Source organism: Marmota flaviventris, chromosome 10 (assembly GCF_047511675.1).
Source record: "Marmota flaviventris isolate mMarFla1 chromosome 10, mMarFla1.hap1, whole genome shotgun sequence".
In the NCBI taxonomy this organism is placed as follows: domain Eukaryota; kingdom Metazoa; phylum Chordata; class Mammalia; order Rodentia; family Sciuridae; genus Marmota; species Marmota flaviventris.
Window position 1 is genome coordinate 41732655 of NC_092507.1, and position 21877 is coordinate 41754531.

Below are 21877 nucleotides of genomic sequence, written 5' to 3' on the forward strand. Positions count from 1 at the left end.
CTTAGTATAGTTGAAAACAATGTCTTCCACTGATAACGAGGAATGGGGAGGACTTGGGGAGGTTAAGGAGAAAGGGAAAGGTGAGGAATAGATGTCTAGGCCAGGAGGAAATTAATGGATTTTATTGTATTACAACTTCAGCAGTGTTCTTCTCAAAGAGGGGAAAGTTGGGAATTGAAGGTACAATTTGTCACCATTCGAGTCAGTGAAAATTCATTCACTGCTTTCCATATAGTAGGTTTTAGGATTACAAATAGATCTTATTACATGTGTTGAAAAGATCTGCTGTACAGGAAAATCTCTAGATACAAAGAACTGGATATCTACCTTGACCAAGTGAGCAGGAACTGTTTATGAGTAACTACTAATGTCCTAGGCTCTTTGCACACGAGGATAAAAAACATAGTTAAGACATCTTTGAAATTAGTATAGATCAATGAATTAAATTTGGTGTGAAAAGGGCTTGCATTTATAAGATAAATTAAGAGAACTAATTATTTTTCAGCTTGTAGTTACTGGAATGAGAAATCACCCTATGAATTTGCCAGTGCAACTGGCTGCAAGCGCCTGTGTATTTAATTTAACCAAGCAGGATCTTGCTGCAGGAATGCCTGTTCGACTCCTGGCTGATGTAACCCATTTGCTGCTCAAAGCCATGGAACATTTTCCCAATCACCAGCAGGTAAGCTCCTGTGAATTCCCATACAAATAAGCCTTCTAGCTTCTCCTTTTACCCATCTCCTACCTCCATATAGTTCAATTTAACAAACCAAGGCTAGAAGCTCAAATACCTTTTGAAACAGTACAGTAATAAATTTGTGGTATGACTCGGTATAGGACAATAGAGAAGTGAACAAGTGAGGCATAAATTCCATCCTTAGAATCTATATATTGGGGAAAATAGTGCAGACCATACAAAACTCACCTTCATCTAGATCTTGAGTTTTAATAATTTCAGTAAATAGTCATGGAGGATTTATTTTGGACTAGGCACTGTCAAATACTGAGATGTAGAAATAAGTAGGAGAGCTGGGCATGGTGGTGCATGCCTGTAATCCCAGCAGGTTTGGGAGGCTGAGGCAGGAGGATTGCAAGTTCAAAGCAAGTCTCAGCAATTTAGCGAGGTGTAAGCAACTCGAGAAGATCGTGTCTCAAAAAAATATAAAAAAGGGCTGAGGATATGGCTCAGTAGTTAAGCACCTCTGGGTTCAACCCCCAGTACAAACAGAAACGAGTAGGACATATGTTTTCTTTTTCTAGTTGTATAGTAGACCAAATGACATGTCCTATTCTCAGGATAAATACTAAAAATGCTACTTGAATTATTTAGCTCTTTTGAAATTGAGCAGTAAGTGGCATATTAGTAAAACAGCAAAAACAAAACTCAGAGGCCCCAAAACAAGTAAAAATAACAGCCTTAAACTGGTCACTGAACTATTAAAGCCAGATTCACTCATTGAGAGCAGTTGCCAAACAAGAGGAAATTTAGGCTTTGGTTTTCATAGCCTCTAGAAAGCAAATGACAAAAGAAAGACCCCACACATAAATCTCTTACCACCCCACCAAAAGGATTTGCCCTTAGTAGAAGAAAGCTAAGAATAAACCTGTTTGTTTTAAACAAGATAATAAACTCAAAACAAAGTAGAAGGAAGGAAATTATAAAAAGAGAATAAAAATTGGGGCTGGGGATGTGGCTCAAGTGGTAGCGCGCTCGCCTGGTGTGCGTGCGGCCCGGGTTTGATCCTCAGCACCACATACAAACAAAGATGTTGTGTCTGCCAAAAAATAAAAAATAAAAATTAAAAAATTCTCTCTCTCTCTCTCTCTCTCTCTCTCTTTAAAAAAAAAAGAATAAAAATTAATGAAAAAAAACACATGTACCATTGGATTAGAGAGGGTTAACAAAGCCAAGAATTATATATTTGTACTTGTTAATAATAATAAATCATTGGCAAAATTGATCAAGAAAAAAATGAGAAGATTTAAATTAAAAAATTAGGATTCAGGTATGATCGTGCATACAGTAGTCTTGGGTATGTTGGGAGGCTGAGGCAGGACGATCAGAAGTTTGAGGTCCACATAGGCAATTTAGCAAGACCTTGTCTCAAAATAAAATGAAAAGGATTGGGGATGTAGTTCAGAGGTAAACATTCCTGGATTAAATCCCCAGTACAAAAAAAACCCCAAAACCAAAAAACCTCCCAGGTGCACTGGTTCATGCCTGTAGTCTCAGCAATTCATGGGAGGCTGAGGCAGAGGATCATAAATTTAAGGCTTGCCTGGGCAACTTGGTGAGACCCTGTCTCAAAGTACAAAATAAAAAGGGCTGGGGATGTGGCTCAGTGGTAAAGTGCCCCTGGGTTCAATCCCCAGTATTTAAATAAATAAATAGATAAGTTTTGTTTTGTTTTGTTTTTTAAAGTAAGGGACTGCTAAACACAGTGATTCCTCTCAGGGGAAATGAGAGTGAAACAAGGGGAGGAAACAGATTTTGTAAATGGTCCTATTGGTGATACATTTGTTAAACTGAGTGGTAGGTACACAGGTATTTGTTGTATTCTTATTCTTTAAAAAAAATTTTTTTTTAGTTGTTGAGGAACCTTTATTTTATTCATTTATTTATATGCGGTGCTGAGAATTGAACCCAATGCCTTACATATTCAAGGCAAGTGTTCTACCACTGCGCCACAACCCCATCCCTGTATTGTTACTCTTTATGCACCTGTTACTCAAAGTGCGTTCTGCCTATTGCCTTTAAGGTTTTTAGTAATACAGAATCTTGAGCTCTAAGCCACTGAATCATTCTGTAAAGATTTACAGTTGATTTGTATGCATGTAACATTTGAGAAGCACTGCTTTATACCCACATACATTTAGTAAGTATTTTTCTGTATTCAGTATTAAATAATAACATTTAAAATGATTTAATTTAGTGGAGTGTGGTGGTACATGCCTGAAGTCTCAGCTACTTGGGAGGTAGAGGCAGAAGGATTGCTGGAACTCAGGAATTCAAGGCCAGGGTGGACAAGATATCAAAACCTTGTCTCAAACAACAAATAAAACACCTGTAATTAAATGTCACAGAAACTTGAGGAAAATTAATAGTTCTACCAGCTAGATTGGTGTGTGGACAAAGATACATGACAAGACTTCAAAGAGATGGTGACATTGAAATCACTTTTTTTTTTTTTGGTACCAAGGATTGAACCCTTGACCCATATCCCTAGCACTTTTTTTTTTTTTGAGACAGGGTCTTGCTAAGTTGCTTAGAGTCTTGCTATGTTGCTGAGGCTGACTTTGAACTGATGATACTCCTGCCTCAACCTCCCAAATCTCTTGGATTACCAGCATGTGCCATTGTCCCTGGTGAAATCGTATCTTGAAAACTAGATAGGATTTCACATCTGAGTAAAACAGTGGAAACGTATGTGAATGTGCAGGCCATTCCAGGAAGGCCAAGTTGCTTGTGACCAGAGTGTAGGAAGAACAGTGTAGGGTGTAGCCAGATGACTAGATTGGGTAAATGCCCATATAGAAAATTCTTGAATACTTGAAATTTCAAACCATAGCCCCAGAAGCCCAAATTCTAGCTGAGTAGAACTTGAAGAATACAGCAAGTATCTTACCTCTCGTTTGCCTGTGGTGCTTTTCAGAGGTAGTAAGACATAGATCCACTGAAGCTTTTTCTTCTATTACCAGTTTAAGCCATTAGTTTAGTTAAACTTCATGTCTTTTTATTCAATTCAGAATTTGTGTCTCTGGGCCAAATTCTACAAATCCAAACACAGGAACACATAATGTAGCACAGTGCAGCAAGTACTGAGATAGAAGTAAGTATAGCATGAGCATTCCTAATATGAAAATCCAAAAATCTTTTGAAAACTAAAATTTTTGACACTAATGTGACACTCAAAAAGTTTTGGATTTTGGAGCATTATGGATTCTGGATTTTCAGATTAGGAGTGCTCAATTGTTAAATTTTAAGCAAATATTCCAAAATCTGAAAAGCTTTGAAATCTTAACCATTTTTTGGAACCAAGAATTTCAGATTTAGCTGTTCTACCTATAATGCTGAGGACACAGAAGAATCATTTAGGTCAATTTGAAAATTAAGAAGTCTTCCTCAAAGATGTAATATCTGCCTTGAGCTGAATTGTGAAAAAAAATTAGGAGTTTTCCAGGTAAAGGAGGAAGAGGTATGGGCTTTCCATGCAGAGGTAATTGGAATAGCATTATTGTCTCTCTTATTTCAGTGGATCCTGTACAAATTATTGTTTATTTGGGGAGAAAAATGAGAAGAAAGGTGACATAGGAGGCAAGGTACCTGCTACTCACTCATGTGCCAGATAATGATTCAGATTTCAGGGGAGGTAACTCAGGCCAAGTCTTTCCTATCACCTTGACTACTTGTAGTGAATATAGAATTTCCTGAGAAACTCTCTTAATTAATTATTCTTAGACCTGACTTATTCAGTGTCATTTATCTGAGATTAGTGCTATTTTGTCTTTTCTGTGAAATTCCTCCTATCTCGATACATCTTCTATGAAACAAGTAACATGTTGATTTTATATCTGTTTTGCTGTTTCTTGACTAGCTTTAAATAGCCCATTAATCTGAGTTTTGTTTTCTGTGATTGAGCTCTTTATATTGTCTTCTTTAGGTAAGAGGTCTCCCAACTGACTACAATGAAAAATTTCTAAAGTATTAAAAAGTCATTTTCCCAAATTAAAAATTAATTAGTGCATACAAAATAACAAAATTTTTAAACCCACACCTTAAAAGTTATTATTTTGCTTCACAGGAATAACCTGAATCACCCTTCTGTTATGATGGTGTACTTTTACTGGTTGGTGAATGATTCATATTTTCATTTACTCTTGTTTAATGGTACTAGTCTAAACTTAAGACAGAGCCAAGTATATCAGTCAGTCTTTCTTTAAAGGCCAAAGTGTAAAACACTAGCCCCATATATTCTAGGTTAGAGTTAGGCTGGCTTGAATTTCTTGATGCTATATCACCAGGCAGAATTTTCAGCCATCATTTTTTAAAAAAATTATTTATTTGTATTTGTAGATAGACAGAATGCCTTTATTTTATTTTATTTATTTATTTCTATGTGGTGCTGAGGATTGAACCCATTGCCTCATGCATGCTAAGCAAGCGCCCTGCCACTGAGCTACAGCGCCCCCCCCTCAGCCATCATTTTTTTTTTTTAAAGAGAGAGAGAGAATTTTTTAGTATTTATTTTTTAGTTTTCGGCAGACACAACATTTTTATTTTATTTTTACGTGGTGCTGAGGATTGAACCCAGCGCCCCGCGCATGCCAGGCGAGCGCACTACCACTTGAGCCACATCTCCAGCCCCATCAGCCATCATTTTTGTCATATTTTCCATTTCAGAAAACAAAAAGACAAGGTTACTTGATGGACTACATGAAAGGAGGGAAATTAACTGATATTATGGTGTTTATATTCTATTTCTCCTATAATGGAAAAGACAAAAAAAAAGTGCTAATAAATTTACATGGGCCCAGTGAAAGTCCATATTTCAACAATAGACAGGCAAAGGAGCTGGGGATGTGGCTCAGTGGTAGTGCACTTGCCTTACTTGTGCACAGACCTGGTCTAGATTTCCAGCACCACAGAAACAAAACAAAATAAATAGATGGGCAGAATAAAGGTTGTAAGAAGTAACTAGTATTCCATCAGTTTTCTTCCTTTTCTAATAAAAGATAACAGAGCTGGCAGGCATGGTGTTCCAGCGGAAGCTGAGGCAGAGGGGTCCCAAGTTTGAGGCCTGCTTCAGCAATTCAGCAAGGCCCTGAAGAACTTGGTGAGACATTGCCTCAAAATAAACAAATAAATAAATAAGGCTGGGGAAGTAGCTCAGTGGTAAAGCACCCTTGGTTTAATCTAAGTATCCCATCCTGCCAAAAAAAAAAGCTAAGAGTTCTGCGCAGTGGCACACATTATTACATAATTGCACACATCTGTAATCCAGCTACTTGGAAGGCTGAGACAGGAGTATATCAAATTCAGGGCCATCCTGGGCAGTAAAGTAAGACCCTATATCAAAATTTAAGGACTGGAGTATAGCTTGGTGATAGAGCATTTGCCTAGCGTGCATAAGATCCTGGTTTCCATCCCCAGGACTCCCTCCTAAAAAACTAAAAACCAAATAAGCAAATAAAGAGTGATGTTTTATTTAGGATGTTTTTTTCTTCCTTTGATTCTTTAGTTACAGAAGAATTGCCTCCTTTCACTTTGCAGTGACCGGATCCTTCAAGATGTTCCATTTAACAGGCAAGTGATAGCCATAAAAACTAAAATTTGGAATTTTAGAATTCTGTCTTGGGTCATTTCTTATTGGTTAGGATATCCTTGAGGTAAGATTAATTGAGTAGATGGAATTGTGGTTGACTCATTTAAAGAATGCTTAATCTTTCTCAGATTTAATGCTTTTGACATTAGCAAGAGCTTATTGGCCCTTATTTTATATTTTTAAAAAATATTTATTTTTTAGTTTTAGATCGACACAATTTATGTGGTGCTGAGGATCCAATCCCAGTGCATCATATCAGGCGAGCACTCTAACCACTGAGCCACAATCCCAGCCCCCTTTATTTTATATTTATAAAATAAATTATATTGGTTATAGTTTGCAAAGTATCCACATAATATTGTGTGCTATTAGTATTATTATCCCCATTTAAAAGTTGAAGAGCCCGGCTGGGCACAGTGGTGCATGCCTATAATCTTAGTGACTTGGGAAGCTGAGGCAGAAGTATCACAAGTTCCAGGCCAGCCTTAGCAACTTAGTAAGACCCTGTGTCAAAATGAAAAAAAATGTTTGGGCTGGAGATAAAGCTCAGTTGGTAGAATGCTTGCCTGGCATGCATAAAACCCTTGGTTCAATCCCCAGCACCACCCCCCAAAAAAAATAATTAAAAAATATTAAAAAGGACTGGAGATATAGCTCAGTGGTAGAATGCCACCCAGTACTGGGAATTGAGCCCAGTACTGAAAAAAAAAGAAAGATGAAGAAACTAAGTCTTAGGTTCAGTGCCTTGCCTGTGGTTTTGTGACTAATGATGACTGCAATGCTGGAAAGACTCAGGCCTTCTAGTTCTTTTCTCTGTAAAAAACCTCTTTATTATTATCATTATTCAGTATTAAATTATGGAAGAAACATTTTAAGCAGAGGCTAATGGAAGCAATGTAATCGGATTCCATTACATGTAAAAGGGTCTCTTGTTGTCTTAAGTTGTACTTTGGGAGTTTTAACAGTAATTTTTGGGGCTGGGATGTGGCTCAAGCGGTAGCGTGCTTGCCTGGCATTCGTGCGGCCCGGGTTCGATCCTCAGCACCACATACAAAGATGTTGTGTCCGCCGATAACTAAAAAATAAAAAAATAAAAAAAAACAGTAATTTTTTTTTTCCTTCATTTTACTATTTAAACATTCTTTTAACGATGGCATTTTGAAAAGGAAATTTATGACTTAATGAAGCACGTTTCTTGAGCGGCAATTTTATTGAGATTGATTTATTTATATTTTTTTAAATATTTATTTTTGTATTTGTAGTTGAACCCAATAACTATTTATTTATATGTGGTGCTGAGGATCGAACCCAGGACCTCGCACGTGTGAGGTGAGCGCTCTACCGCTGAGCCATAACCCCAACCCGAGATTTATTTATTTTTGATACTGGGAATTGAACTCCTGGGTGCTTACCCACTGAGCTACATCCCCAGCCCATTTTAAAAATTTTATTTAGAGACAGGATATAAGTTACTGAGAGCCTTATTAAGTTGCTGAGCCTGGCTTTGAACTTGTGATCCTCCTGCTTTGGCCTCCCAAGCCATTGATCTCCCAAGCCATCACAACCAGCCATGATTTACTTTTATTTGGATATAGAGTACACTGTTATCTGGTATGGCTAAGGGATGAGGCATTGCATCTATTATTGGAAATAAATATTTGTATAAAAATATAACTATGTCTCGGGGTAGATTGCCAATTTTATTTTGTGAACACCGAACCTCTATGCCTATGGTTGAAATGAAATCAAAGGTGGGAAAGACTTTCTCACTCTCCTAAAGAAGATTAAAATTTAGCCCAAGTACTGGCAAGTTTTCTTAAAGAACCAAATTATAAATATTTTAGGCTGTGGGCTATGGGGTCTCTATTGAAAAAACTTAACTCATTGTAAAGAGCAGCCATAGACAATATGTAAACAAATGAGTGGGATCAGTTCCAACAAACTTTACAAAACAGGCAGCCTGGCCCACAGGTTATAGTTTGCCTCCCTCTGTTCTAGCCAATGCATCGTGCTAGAATTGAGCTTCTTTGTGGCCAGAGGCTGTGACTGATTCATCTTTTTGTCTCTAGAGTGTGTGTGTGTGTGTGTGTGTGTGTGTGTGTGTGTGTGTGTTTGGTTACCAGTGATTGAACCCAGGGGCAGGGGCACTCCACTGAGCCACATCCCCAACCCTATTTTGTATATTATTTAGAAACAGGCTTTTACTGAGTTGCTTAGTGCCTTGAAGTTACTGAGGCTGGCTTGGAACTTGAGATCCTCCTGCCTCAGCCTCCTGTACTGCTGGAATTACAGGCGTGTACCATCGCACCTGGCTCTGGTGTGTGTTTTTGTTTTTCTTTTTTAATATTTTTTTAGATGATGGTGGGCCTTTTATTTTATTCATTTATTTATATGCGGTGCTGAGAATTGAACCCAGTACCTCACAGATGGTAGGCACGTGCTGTACCACTGAGCCACAACCCCAGTCCTGTCTCTAGTGTTTATGTGAATATTTAATGGATGGGTGGATGAGTAACTAAATGAGTATAACAAGAGACAGAAGTTTTCATAGAAGAGATGTTGGAAAAATTCACTAGAACCCCAAGCAAGGAAAGAAAGGTGATATATGATTGGTGATCATTGAAACTAAGCTCATGCATACCTACAATACAAGCTACTCAGGAGGCTGAGGCAGGCCTGGGAAACTTAGTGGGATTCTTGCCTCAAAATAAAATAAAAGAGCTGGGAGGTAGCTCAGGTTGAGCACTTGCCTAGCATGTGCAAAGCCCTGGGTTTAATTCCTAGCACTGGAAAAAAAAAAAAAACATCTTCATGTTAGTGATGGCACTTGATATAATAATAATGAATGCGTCACGCACCATTCCCAAATGTTTTTCATATGCTTAGTCAGTCCTTACAACAATCAGTAATATTGTTATTCTTATGTTCATTTTATAGATGAGGAGACAGGCACAGAAAGGCTTAATAACAAGTTCAAGGTAATGAAGATAATAACTAGAGTAGTATAGATTTAAATCTAGACTGGTGGGCTGGGCATGTGGCTCAGTGGTAAGAGTGTGGCCTAGTATGCAGGGGCCCTGGATTTGATCTCCAGCACTGCAAAAAATAAAATAAAAAAAACAAACAAAAATATAAATCCAGGCTGACTTCAGAGTCTCTACTTTTTATATCCATAATATATAAATAGTTTTAAAGATAAGGTATGATAGAGTTGTTTTATGTTGTAGAAATTGCATGAATAAAAGCACAAAAAGAGTAAATAATAATAATACTAGTAAAAATTAACCTTTATCAAGAACTTATTATGTCACAAGTTTTGTACTAAGTTTGTGAGCTTGTATGTGATATTATTATTATTTGCATATTTGCAGTGCTGAGAATCAAACCCTGGGCCTTGCTTATACTAAGCAAATGCTCTGTCACTGAACTATATCCCAGTCCATGTAATGTTTAATCCTCACAGCAACCTTATGGAATGTTTTTGTTGTTATTTTACAGATAAAAATATTGAAGTTCAGAGGAATTAAGGAATTTACCAGGGTCCCAAAATTACTAAGTGATAAAACTGGTATTCGAATCCGGGCTGACTCCAAAGTATATGATGCTCTTAATGATTTGACTGCATTGCTTTACATGATAAAATAATTCATTTTATTATTATCATTGAGTAACTGGAAGTCAAAACCTGGCTTCAAAATCTATACACTTAGCCGGGCATGGTAGTGCACAGCTGTAATCCTAGCAACTCTGAAGGCTGAGGCAGCAGAATCACAGTTCAAGGTCATCGTGGCCAATTTAGTGAGATTTTCTTTTTCTTTTTTTTTTTTTTTTAATTGTTGGTTGTTCAAAACATTACATAGTTCTTGATATATCATATTTCACACTTTGATTCAAGTGGGTTATGAACTCCCATTTTTACCCCGTATACAGATTGCAGAATCACATCAGTTACACATCCATTGATTTACATATTGCCATACTAGTGTCTGTTGTATTCTGCTGCCTTTCCTATCCTCTACTATCCCCCCTCCCCTCCCCTCCCCTCTTCTCTCTCTACCCCCTCTACTGTCATTCATTTCTCCCCTTTGTATTATTTTTCCCTTTCCCCTCACTTCCTCTTGTATGTAATTTTGTATAACCCCGAGGGTCTCCTTCCATGTCCATGCAATTTCCCTTCTCTCTCCCTTTCCCTCCCACCTCTCATCCCTGTTTAATGTTAATCTTCTTCTCATGCTCTTCGTCCCTACTCTGTTCTTAGTTACTCTCCTTATATCAAAGAAGACATTTGGCATTTTTTTTTAGGGATTGGCTAGCTGAGATTTTCAAAATAAAAAGGGTTGAGGATGTCCCTCAGTGGTAGAGTACTTGCCTAGCATTCCTGAAACCCTGAGTTTAATCTTTAGTAGCAAAAAAAAAAAGAAGAAGAAGCAAAGATTTGAAAGTGTGGATCCATCCTAGAATTCTATAATGCTATACAGTAGCAACATCATGCCTAAGTTCTGTGACAAGTTTACTGCTAACATGCAGACACAAACTGAAGGGAAAGCAATGGAAACAGAACCACCTTATAAATCTAAAACTGCTGGGTTGGAATATACTTGTAATCCTAGGGGCTCAGGAGGCCAAGGCAGGAGGATTGCAAGTTCAAAGCCAGCCTTAGAAATTTAATGAGGTCCTAAGCAACTTAGTGAGACTGTGTCTCTAAACAAAATATAAAAAGGGCTGGGGGTGTGGCCCTAGGTTCAATACCTAGTACCAAAAAAAGAATGCTGGGTTGGGCTGGGCTTGGCACAGTGGCACACACTTGTAATCCCAGTGACTTTGGAAGCTGACATAGGATGATTGCAAATTCAAGGCTAGCCTCAACCACTTAGTGAGACCTTGTCTCAAAGTAAAATATAGAAAGGGCTGGGGATATACCTCAGTGGTAAAGTGTCCCTGGGTTGGAGATGTAATAACACAGCTCAGTGATAAGGGCATTTGCCTAACATGCATGAAGCCCTAGATTGGATTCCCAGTTCCACACAGCTATACAAATAAAATAAAATATGCCTGCTCAGAGATGGCCTTGGGAATAAAAGGAGGTAACATTAAATGAGGGAAGTTGCAGAACATCAATCTCAATATAATCATTCAGCCAACATTTATGAAACACTACTTATTTGTTAATCACTGTATTGGGTATCTGGCATAAAGGTATAAATAGGATATGGTTCCTTTCCTCAAGAACCTCACAAGCCATTGGGAGGACTCAGGTGAGTCTCTGGATGATTATGGATCTCCGATTGAGTTATAAATAAAACACTAAGGGTTTGAGAAGTCAACAATGACTTACTGGGCTGGGAATATAGCTTAGTTGGTAAAGGGCTTGCCTTGCATGCACAAAACCCTGGGTTCAATCCCTATTTCAAAATATATCCAGAATTCTACAATTTTTCTCTACTGACATTTCTACCACCCAGACTAGACTAAAAGTGATTTTCTTTTTGAATTATTGTACTAGCTTTTGAACTGCTCTCCTGCTTCTGTCTCTTGCCTTCTGATGCTCATTCTACACATAGCTAATAGAGTAATCCTATTTAAAAAACATCAGTGAATTGGGCCTGGTGCAATGGCACATGCCTATAATCCCAGTGACTTGGGAGCCTGAGATAGGAGGTTTTCAAGTTTGAGGCCAGCTCAGCAATTTAGTGAAATCTTATCTCAGAATCAAAAATAAAAATGACAGAGGATATAGCTCTTTGGGAAAGCATCCCTAGATTCAATCCACAGTACCAAAAAACAAAATAAACCATTAGTCAGTGCCTGTCATATCTGTACTCAGAAAGCTTCCATGTCTTTTTATCTCATTCAGAGAAAAAGCTAATTCTATTTTTTTTTTTCCATACTGTGGATTAAGCACACATGCTAGGTGAGTGCTCCACCACTGAGCTACATCTCTAGACCTATTAACTTTTTATTTTGAGACAGGGTCTTGTGCTATGTTGCCTAAGCTTGCTTCAAACTTGTGATCCTCCTGCTTCTGCCTCCTGAGTAGCTGGGATTAAGGTATGCACTACTGCCTAGCAAGCTAATTTCTTTCTTTTTTTTTTTTTTTTTTTTAAATTTTCTTTAGTTGTAGGTAGACACAGTACCTTTATTTCATTTATTTTTATGTGGTGCTGAAGATTGAACCCAGTGCCTCGTATGTGCTGGGTTTTAGCTCTACCACTGAGCTAAAACCCAGGTCAAGCTAATTCTTTACTAAAACTCTTTATCTGGTTCCCCTGTTACCCATCTCTGACTTCATCTCAGAGTCTTGCCCTGCTTTTCTCTGTTCTGGCCTCACTGGCTTCCATGCTATTTCTCAAAACCTCCAGGTGCATCACAATTCATGTCCATGTATTTCCTATCTCTCTACCCTGAATGCTTTTCCTTTTACATTAATGTGGCTTGCTCTTATACTTCTTCAAAAAGTTAAAAAGGCTTTACTTTACTTACTAAGTGTCCATAAATAAAATTTTACCATTTCATATCTTCTCTTTCCCTGCTTATTATTTTTTGTAGTATATGCCATACCATATATTTTATTTATTTACCTGATTTAATGTCTTTTTTCTTCTTCCCTAGATATAAAATCTATGAGAAGGATTTCTTTTTTTTTTTTTGCTTTGGTCACTCCTCTATCTCTACCACTAAGAATACTCTGGAACAAAGCAGATTTTCAGTAAATGTTTGTGAATTAATGAATGTTCCTATTTTTGCTATGTGCTATGAGGAGCCCAGAAAATGCTTAAATTAACACTGTGGTATAGGTAGGCATGGTAGCACACGCCTGTAATTACAGTGGCTCAGGAGGCTGAGCCAGGAGGATCTTGAGTTCAAAGCCAGCTCCAGCAATGGCAAGGCACTAAGCAACTCAGTGACACCTTGTCTCTAAATAAAATACACAACAGGGCTGGGTATGTGGCTCAGTGGTTGAGTGCGCCTGAGTTCAATCCCTGATACCAAAAATAAAATAAAATAAAATAAAAATAACAAAGTCCCTGTAGTATAGAAATATAAAATAGGTGATAATTCTAGAAGATGAAATGTAGTTTTGACCTTATTTTCCAAATTGTTAATTCTTTATAAAATGTCAGAATTAATAAGGCATCATCTAGAAAACATTAAGTGTAATTGTTTATTCTCTATCAGTTAAGAGGAATTTTCACTTTCTGATTTCACCTACTTCAGTTATAGCATCAATTCCCAGCTAGAGCTCTGAAACTAATTACGGGCCTCCAGAATTAACTCATGAAACCCTATATGTGTTTTCAGGTTTGAAGCAGCCAAGCTTGTCATGCAGTGGCTCTGCAACCACGAGGATCAAAATATGCAAAGGATGGCAGTTGCTATCATTTCCATCCTAGCTGCCAAGGTACCTCAACTCTTGCCGAATAATTTTCTATAGGAAGTTGTTTCCCATTACAGTTACCATCTGCCCCCATCCTCTGAGTCCTAGAAATATCATTAAGCCTCTTGGCCAGCCTACTTACTCAAGCTGCATTAAATATTCGAGAATTCCAAGTTGGTCAGATATTTTGGCTTTAGAGTCTATTAAAATAAATGGTAGTAAACTCACACTATTAGTTTTTGGACATTTACTTTGTCTTATGCTTGTTTCTAGCTTTCTACAGAACAAACTGCACAGCTTGGTGCTGAGCTCTTCATTGTCAGGGTAAGCTCATTATCTCCTCTCTGCAGTCTACTAGATGTTATTTATTTTTCTTACTTTCAGGCAGTGTTTTGTATCTCCTGACTGTATACACCTATATACCTGTACACACGTGTGTGTTTTTCTGGTATTAGGGTTTGAACCCAGTGATGTTCTACTGCTGACAGAGTCTCACTAAGTTGTCTACGCTGGTCTGGAACTTGTGATCCTCCTTGTCTCAGCCTCCTGAGTAGTTAGGATTCTAAGTGAGCACCACCATGCCTAGCTTGGTACTGGGGACTGACTTCAGAGCTTTTACATGCTAGGCAAGTGCTGGTCTACTGAATTACACCCTCAGCTTCTATTTTTTTAAAACAATTTATTATTTCTTCTTCTTCTTTTTTTCTTGGGGGGGGGGGAGTACCAGGGATTGAATTCAGGGGCACTCAACCACTGAGCCACATCCCCAGCCCTATTTTGTATTTTATTTAGAGACAGAGTCTCACTGAGTTGCTCTGTGCTTCACTTTTGCTGAGGCTCTGTTTGAACTCATGATCCTCCTGTGTCAGCCTCCCCAGATGCTGGGATATAGGCGTGCACCCCTGCACCTGGCTTTTTTATTACTTCTTCTTTTTTTTTTTTTTAAATATTTTTTAGTTGCGGATGGACCTGATGTCTTTATTTTTTATTTATTTATTTTATGGGTTGCTGAGGATTGAACCCAGGGACTCACGCATGCAAGGCAAGCACTACACCACTGAGCCACAACCCCAGCCCCTTTATTACTTCTTAATGGATGTATTCATTTATTTTCAAGAAGCAACTTCATGCCTTAACAGATGGAGAAAGCCCTGAGTAAGATGACCTAGATTCTAATTTGTAATCTTACTTGTGAATTTTAAGCAAATTACTTGAACCTTTGGGGCCTACATAAGCATTAAGATCCTGGGGCCTACATAGTAATAAGATCCTATCTAGCTGGGTTATGTGGCACATATCTGTAATTCCAGTGATTTGGGAAGCTGAGGCAAGAGGATCACAAGTTCAAAGCTAGCCCCTGCAACTTAGATACTGTCTCAAACTAAAACATGGGCTGGGAATATGGCTCAGTGAGTAAGCACCCTGGGTTTAATCCCTGGTACAAAAACAACAACAGCAACAAAGTCCTATCTAGCCCAGTGTGGTAGTGCATGCTTGTAATCCCAGTGACTCAGGAGGCTAAGGCACAAGGATTGCAAGTTTGAAGCCAGCCTCAGCATTTAATGAATCCCTATCTCAAAATAAAAAATAAGATAGGGCTGGGGGCTGGGGTTGTGACTCAGTAGTAGAGTGCTCGCCTAGAAGGTACAAGGCCCTTGGTTCAGTCCTCAGCTCCACATAAATGTAAAATAAAGATATTGTGTCCACCTAAAACCAAAAAGTAAATATTAAAAAATAAATAAGTAAAAGAAAGGGCTGGGGTGTAGAATGGACCTAGATTCAATCCCCAGTACTGGAGGTTTAAGGAAAAAAAAAAAAGTCCTGCACCTATAATCCCAGTAATGCAGGAGGATCACAAGTTCAAGGCCAGCCTGGGCACTTTAGAAAAACCCTGTCTCAAAATGTTTAAGAAAGGACTGGGCCTAGGTATGCTGGTGCACTCCTGTAATCTCAATAACTTTGGAGGCTGAGATAGGAGGATTGCAAATTCAAGGCCAACCTGAGCATCTTAGTGAGATCCTGTCTCAAAATAAAAAGGGGTAGGGATATAGCTCAGGTTTGGAGCACTTGCCTAAAATGTATGAGGCCCTGGGTTCAATCCCTAGCACCAAAAAAAAAAAAACAAAACAAAAAAATCACAAATTATAATGACAATTCAATAATGAAAAATTAATTCTGTTTTACTTCTTTTAGCAACTTCTTCAAATAGTGAAGCAGAAAACCAACCAAAATTCAGTGGATACTACATTGAAGTTTACTTTGAGTGCACTTTGGAACCTCACAGATGAATCCCCAACCACTTGCAGACACTTTATTGAAAACCAAGGCTTAGAACTCTTCATGAGAGTTCTGGAGGTTAGAATGAGAACTTAGTCTACTGTTTTAACATTGATTTACTTATTTATGCATTTATTTGTTATCTTTGGTTCTTTGGGTAATTACAGGTTTCCCTTTCTTTGTTACAGTCTTTCCCAACTGAGTCATCCATTCAACAGAAAGTTCTAGGACTTTTGGTAAGATATAAACATTTCCTGTTAAATCCCAAGCTCTTTGTTTCCTTCTGGGGGAATACATTGAAAGCTGCTGCTGAACAGGTGATGGGAGCACACGCCAATAATCCCAGTACTCAGAAGGCTGAGGCCAGAGAATTGCAAATTCAAAGGCAAGTTGGGCAATTTAGCAAAACCTTATCTCAAAAAAAAGGGGGGGCTGGGGCTGGATTGTGGCTCAGTAGTAGAGCTCATGCCTCGCCTATGTGAGGCACTGGGTTTGAGTCTCAGCAAATAAATAAATAAAATAAAGATATTGTGTCTAACTAAAAAATACATATATATTTTAAAGGTGGGGGGCCTGAGATTTGGCTCAGTGGTAGAGCACCCCGAGTATAATCACTAATACGCCAAGAGAGAGAGGAATTGATATTTCTCATGTTTGTTCTTTCTCCCCTCCCCTCTCCTGTCCTTTCCTTCCCTCTCTCCTCTTCTCTTCTTCCCTTCCTTCTCCTTTCTTCTCTTCTCTCCTCTTCCCTCTTCTTCTCTCTTCTCTCTGTCTGGAGTACTTAATATTGAATTCAGGGATTTGAGCATGCTGGGTAAGCAAGCAATCTACCATTAAGCTACATCCCCAACCCTTTTTTAAATTTTATTTTGAGACAGGGGGTTACTTAGTTGTCCAGGCTAGCCTTGAACTTGCAGTCCTCCTGCATCACCCTCTGGGTGTTATGGCAAGATTGCAATAAATCACCAAGTCAATCTTAAAGCAGGAGATGGAACCATCTTTATTCACCAGCCCACTAGTTGACTACAAGTTAAAGAATGGTTACTAATATCTAGACAATCATTCTTTGACAGGGTACATTGTCCAAGAAAAATGGGAATCAAAAAGAGAACAATTTTACATTGCATAAGAATTGCCATTTTGTATTGCCAAACATGCTATCCTAAGCAACTGTTGATGGGTGTAGAGGCAGGGTGTTCCCATGGGAAAAGCATTTCTTACATGACAAGGAGTCTCAGGGTAAAATGGAGTTATGTTTGGTTATTTCCCATATATCCTGGCCCATAACATTGGCAAGATATTACCACAAAGTTAGCAATTTTTGCAGTACTTGGAATTGAGCCCAGTGCATTCTAAGCAAATATTCTACCAGTGAGCCACATCCCTTTCTTATATATTTTTTTTTTCCTCATGCTTATGTTTTCATTTTATCTTGAGTAATATTTATAATAGCTCTTTTAAATCTTTGCCAGAAGTATTGTGTATCTCAAGTGGAGACCTTAATTCTGCCCTGGCAGGTTCTTGACACTGCAGAAAGGAATTTCAGTATGTGTCAAAGAGGCACAAGCAGAGGTTTATTTAGAAAAAGTAAGGAGATTTACCCAGAAAGCAAACAATAGAGCAGGATATGCACTCAAAGCACAGGGAGTGTGGGCACTCAAGAGTGAGATGCCAGCTGGCTATGGTAAAGCATGCCTGTAATCCCAGTGACGCAGGAGGCTGAGGCAGGAAGATTGCAAGATCAAGGACAAGTTTCAGCAGTTTAGTGAGGCCCTAAGCAACTTAGTCCCTGTCTCAAAATAAAAAATAAAATGGACTGGGGATGTGCTCTGTGGTAGAATACTGGGTTCAATCCCTGATATAAAACAAAACAAACAAAAAAAATGAGACACGCTTTTGGGGTCTTAGGGTTCTTCTTTTAAAGGAAACTTTGTTAAGTGTTGAGCATCAGTCTAATGAGCTCCATTCTTTTGATGAAGGAACAGAGTCGTTCTGGGTGATCTGGTTCTTTAGAATCTTTATGTTGAATTAATAGCACTTAGTCTGTACCCATGTAATAGCTTTTTAACATTCTCTCTCTGCTTCTTTTAATCTGTCTAAAAATACATTCTGTAAACTGACAAGGTATATAGGTTCTATTTAATTGAATTTACAGTACCCTAAGATTTATTGGACCTTTATTTAAAATTCAGGCCTGGAGGAAAACAGGTCTGGCAAGTGAAGGAGAGAGTGTTCGTGCAGGCTTTATTTGTTTATTTATTTATTTTTAATGTTTTTCTTTGTAGATGGATACAATACTTAAATTTTATTTATTTATTTTTATGTGGTGCTGAGGATTAAACCCAGTGCCTCATGTATGCTAAGGAAGTGCTCTACCCCTGAGCCACAACAATAGCCCCTCATGAGAGTTTTAGATTTAAAATTATAGTTTATTTTTTCTTCCCAGTTTGTCTCCTTTCTAGCCATCCTTTCTTCTTCTATTCTAACTCAGCCCCATGGCATTTCACCCCATATCATATAATTAGTCAGCCAAAGATTTGAGGGTACATCTATACAACTCTGTCTCTGTATATAATCCCAGTAGCTATGTGTCTGACTATTGATACTCACTCTCTCTTTCCTTTCCAATACCCTGTTTTACAAAATTTTGCAGCTTGGCTACCCTGAACTACAACTTCTGCCTTCTCAACTCAACAACACAGCAAGGTTCTCTTTGGGTTCATTGTAATCTGGAAACTGCACCTTTTGAATACTTTTCCTCTCAGCAGTCACCTTCTGGCATTGTTTGTTGTTCAGTGTCTGAAGACAGTTCCCTTAACCACTTAGTATGTGCATTGCATTAATTTTTATATATTATTTTTTTTCCCAGAACAATATAGCTGAAGTTCAAGAATTGCATTCTGAATTAATGTGGAAAGATTTTATAGACCACATCAGTAGTCTCCTACACAGTGTTGAAGTGGAAGTCAGTTACTTTGCAGCTGGAATTATTGCACATTTAATATCAAGAGGAGAACAAGCTTGGACATTAAGCCGTAGCCAGAGGAATTCTCTTCTTGATGACCTGGTAGGGTCATTTTTCATTTTCTAGAAAAATTACATATTGGTTAAACTATCAGAGTCTTATAATATGATAATGTGATATTAATAATTACTATAATTCTTCCTGTATGTCTTATGTCTTCTAGCATTCAGCTATTTTGAAATGGCCAACTCCAGAGTGTGAAATGGTAGCATACAGGTAATTAACATGATAATTAGTAAATGGCCAGTGGGAGCACCGAGGATATAGCTCAGTTATTAGATTGTTTGCTTAGCATGCCTGAGGCCCTTTGTTCCATCCCAAGCAACACACACACACACACACACACACACACAAAAAAAAAAAAAAAAGATTAAAAAGCTAGTGACCAAAGCTAGTGACCAGCTGGGCATATTATAATCCCAGTAGCTCTGTAACCCAGTGGCCCAGGTGGCTGAGGGAGAAGGAACACAAGTTCAAAGCCAGTCTCAACTAAAGTGAGGCACTAAGCAACTCACTGAGACCCTATCTCTAAATAAAATACAAAATAGGGCTGGGGATATGGCTCAGTGGTCAAGTGCCCCTGAAATCAATCAGTCATTTTTCATACTTCAAGATTACCCCTATTAGATGTATAATTTTTCTCTATTAGTACTGGCTTTAAAAGAAGCAAAATTTTGCGTGGTGTGGTGGCACACCCGAGGAATCCCAGCTACTCAGGAGGCAGGGGCAGGAGGATCAGAAGCTCCAGGCTGTGAGATTCTGTTTTAAAATAAAATAGATGGTCTGGTTATATATCTCAGTGGTAGAGCACTCCTGGGTTTAGTCTCCAGTACAACCAAAAAAAAAAAAAAAAAAAGTAGCAAAATATTTGACATTTTTCTGTCACCTATACATTAATCATTCTTTCTATATATATAAGTCCCAAGGATTTGTCTCTACTCTTTATTTTTTAGTTGTAGTTGGATACAATACCTTTATTTTATTTTATTTATTTATTTTTATGTGGTGCTGAGGATTGAACCCAGGCCCTCGCACGTGCTAGGCAAGTGCTCTACCGCTGAGCCACAACCCCAGCCCCTGTCTCTAATCTCGGAATTCAAAGATGACCAAGACATCGTGCTGCACACAAGAATCTTATACTCTAGTGAGGCAGATCAAATGTGAATTTTATATAATTCACCATTATGCTAGATGTGCATAGAATGTTATAAAATTAAAAATAAGAGTCCTTAACCTTATACTGGAAGATATTTAAAGGAAGTGAATTACTACTGAGTTTTGAAAGATACTTAAAGTTGGGCAAGAGATTTTTTGATGAGAAAGCAATGTGTGAATACACACAGATCTGAAACAACGTGATAGCATTGACAGAACTAGAAGTAATACCACATTTGTTCAGGAAAACTATAATAATTAAAGTGCATACTGAATTCCTAACTCTTTATGAAAATTTAGTGACTTGATAGCCAATTTACTAAATTACCCAAAGTATTCCTTGTTGCTGCTTTTTATTCTTTTCTCTCTTTCTTTTTTGAACCAAGGACTGAACCCAAGGGTGGTTAACCGCTGAGCCAATTCACACTTTTTATTTTTTATTTTGAGAGAGGGTCTTACTAGGTTGCTTACAGTCTCTCTAACTTGCTGATTTTGAATTTGCAATCCTCTGGCCTCAGCCTCCCAAGCCACTGGGATTAATGCTACCACACCCACGTCCTGATTGCTTCTTAATTTTTTTATGACTGATTTTTGTTGTCTGCTTCGTAAGTGCTAGTGATGCTAACATTTTTGACTTCCCCAATTTATGTTTTACCCATTTTTGTGAAGACCAGTAGAAATAAAAAAGCTAATTCTAGACCTTCAGAATATTCTCAATTAGTTATCGCCTAACTTATCCATTTCTTAATTTCTAAATCAACATCCTTTAATGTTCAAAATGTGTATTTTAAGACCAAAAAAAGTGTTTTTGAAAGATTTTTTCCCCTCTTTTGATTCTGTGTCCTAATCACCTTTCATGTTCTATACCAAGATATATCTAAATGCAGTCTTTTCTGAAATTAGTCTAAGACAAAGAAAAGATGTTCTAAAATTCATTTATATTAATTTAGAATTAACAAGGTGAAATTTCTAAAATGAAAGGTTTAGAAATTACCACTTAGAAAATAACACTACAAGCCGGGTGCGGTGGCCCATGCCTGTAATCCCAGCAGCCCAGGAAGCTGAGGCAGGAGGATCGAGAATCCAAAGCCAGCTTCAGTAAAAGCAAGGTACTAAGCAACTCGGTGAGAAAAATATGAAATAGAGTTGGGGAGGTGGCTCAGTGGTTGAGTACCCCTGAGTTCAATCCCTGGTACCAGAAAAAGAAAATAACGCTACATATAGAATGTAACTTTGATTCTTTTCTTTTGAAATTTTAGATCCTTTAATCCATTTTTCCCACTACTTGGCTGCTTCACAACACCAGGAGTCCAACTGTGGGCTGTTTGGGCCATGCAACATGTCTGCAGCAAGAATCGTATGTACCAAAAAGAGAATTACAGTTTTCCTTTTCAAGTGAAATTCTCCTTTCACAGAAACCCATTTCTCATTTGTGTATTGTAGTAGGTTGTAAGGACACTGACTTTTAAAGATATAATATAAGAGAATTTGAGGTTATAAACTAAAAGAATCTTTCAGAAGGAGCTTGGCAATACTGAATGATAGTGCTATAATGGAGATACTGTTCTGACCTCATGGAATTTAAAGATTAAGAACGATAGTGAAGGCTGGGGTTTTAGCTCAGTGGTAAAGCATTTGTGGCACACTGGGTTTGATCCTCAGCACCACATAGAAATAAATAAATAAAATATAGGCATTGTGTCCACTTACAACTAAAAAAAT

The 21877-nt window shown here is 38.0% G+C and overlaps 1 protein-coding gene across 2 annotated transcripts in view; it reads left to right on the top strand.

Annotated features, from left to right (window-relative positions):
• Zyg11b (zyg-11 family member B, cell cycle regulator) overlaps positions 1-21877 on the top strand; it is a 77298-nt gene that overhangs the window by 38202 nt on the left and 17219 nt on the right. For both annotated transcript variants that reach the window (XM_027944949.2, XM_071617832.1), the window contains exons 5-13: positions 506-682; positions 6240-6304; positions 13623-13722; positions 13972-14022; positions 15892-16053; positions 16164-16211; positions 18845-19042; positions 19164-19216; positions 21415-21512. In XM_027944949.2, coding sequence (XP_027800750.2) covers positions 506-682; positions 6240-6304; positions 13623-13722; positions 13972-14022; positions 15892-16053; positions 16164-16211; positions 18845-19042; positions 19164-19216; positions 21415-21512 — 952 coding nt within the window. The remainder of the gene's footprint in view (positions 1-505; positions 683-6239; positions 6305-13622; positions 13723-13971; positions 14023-15891; positions 16054-16163; positions 16212-18844; positions 19043-19163; positions 19217-21414; positions 21513-21877) is intronic.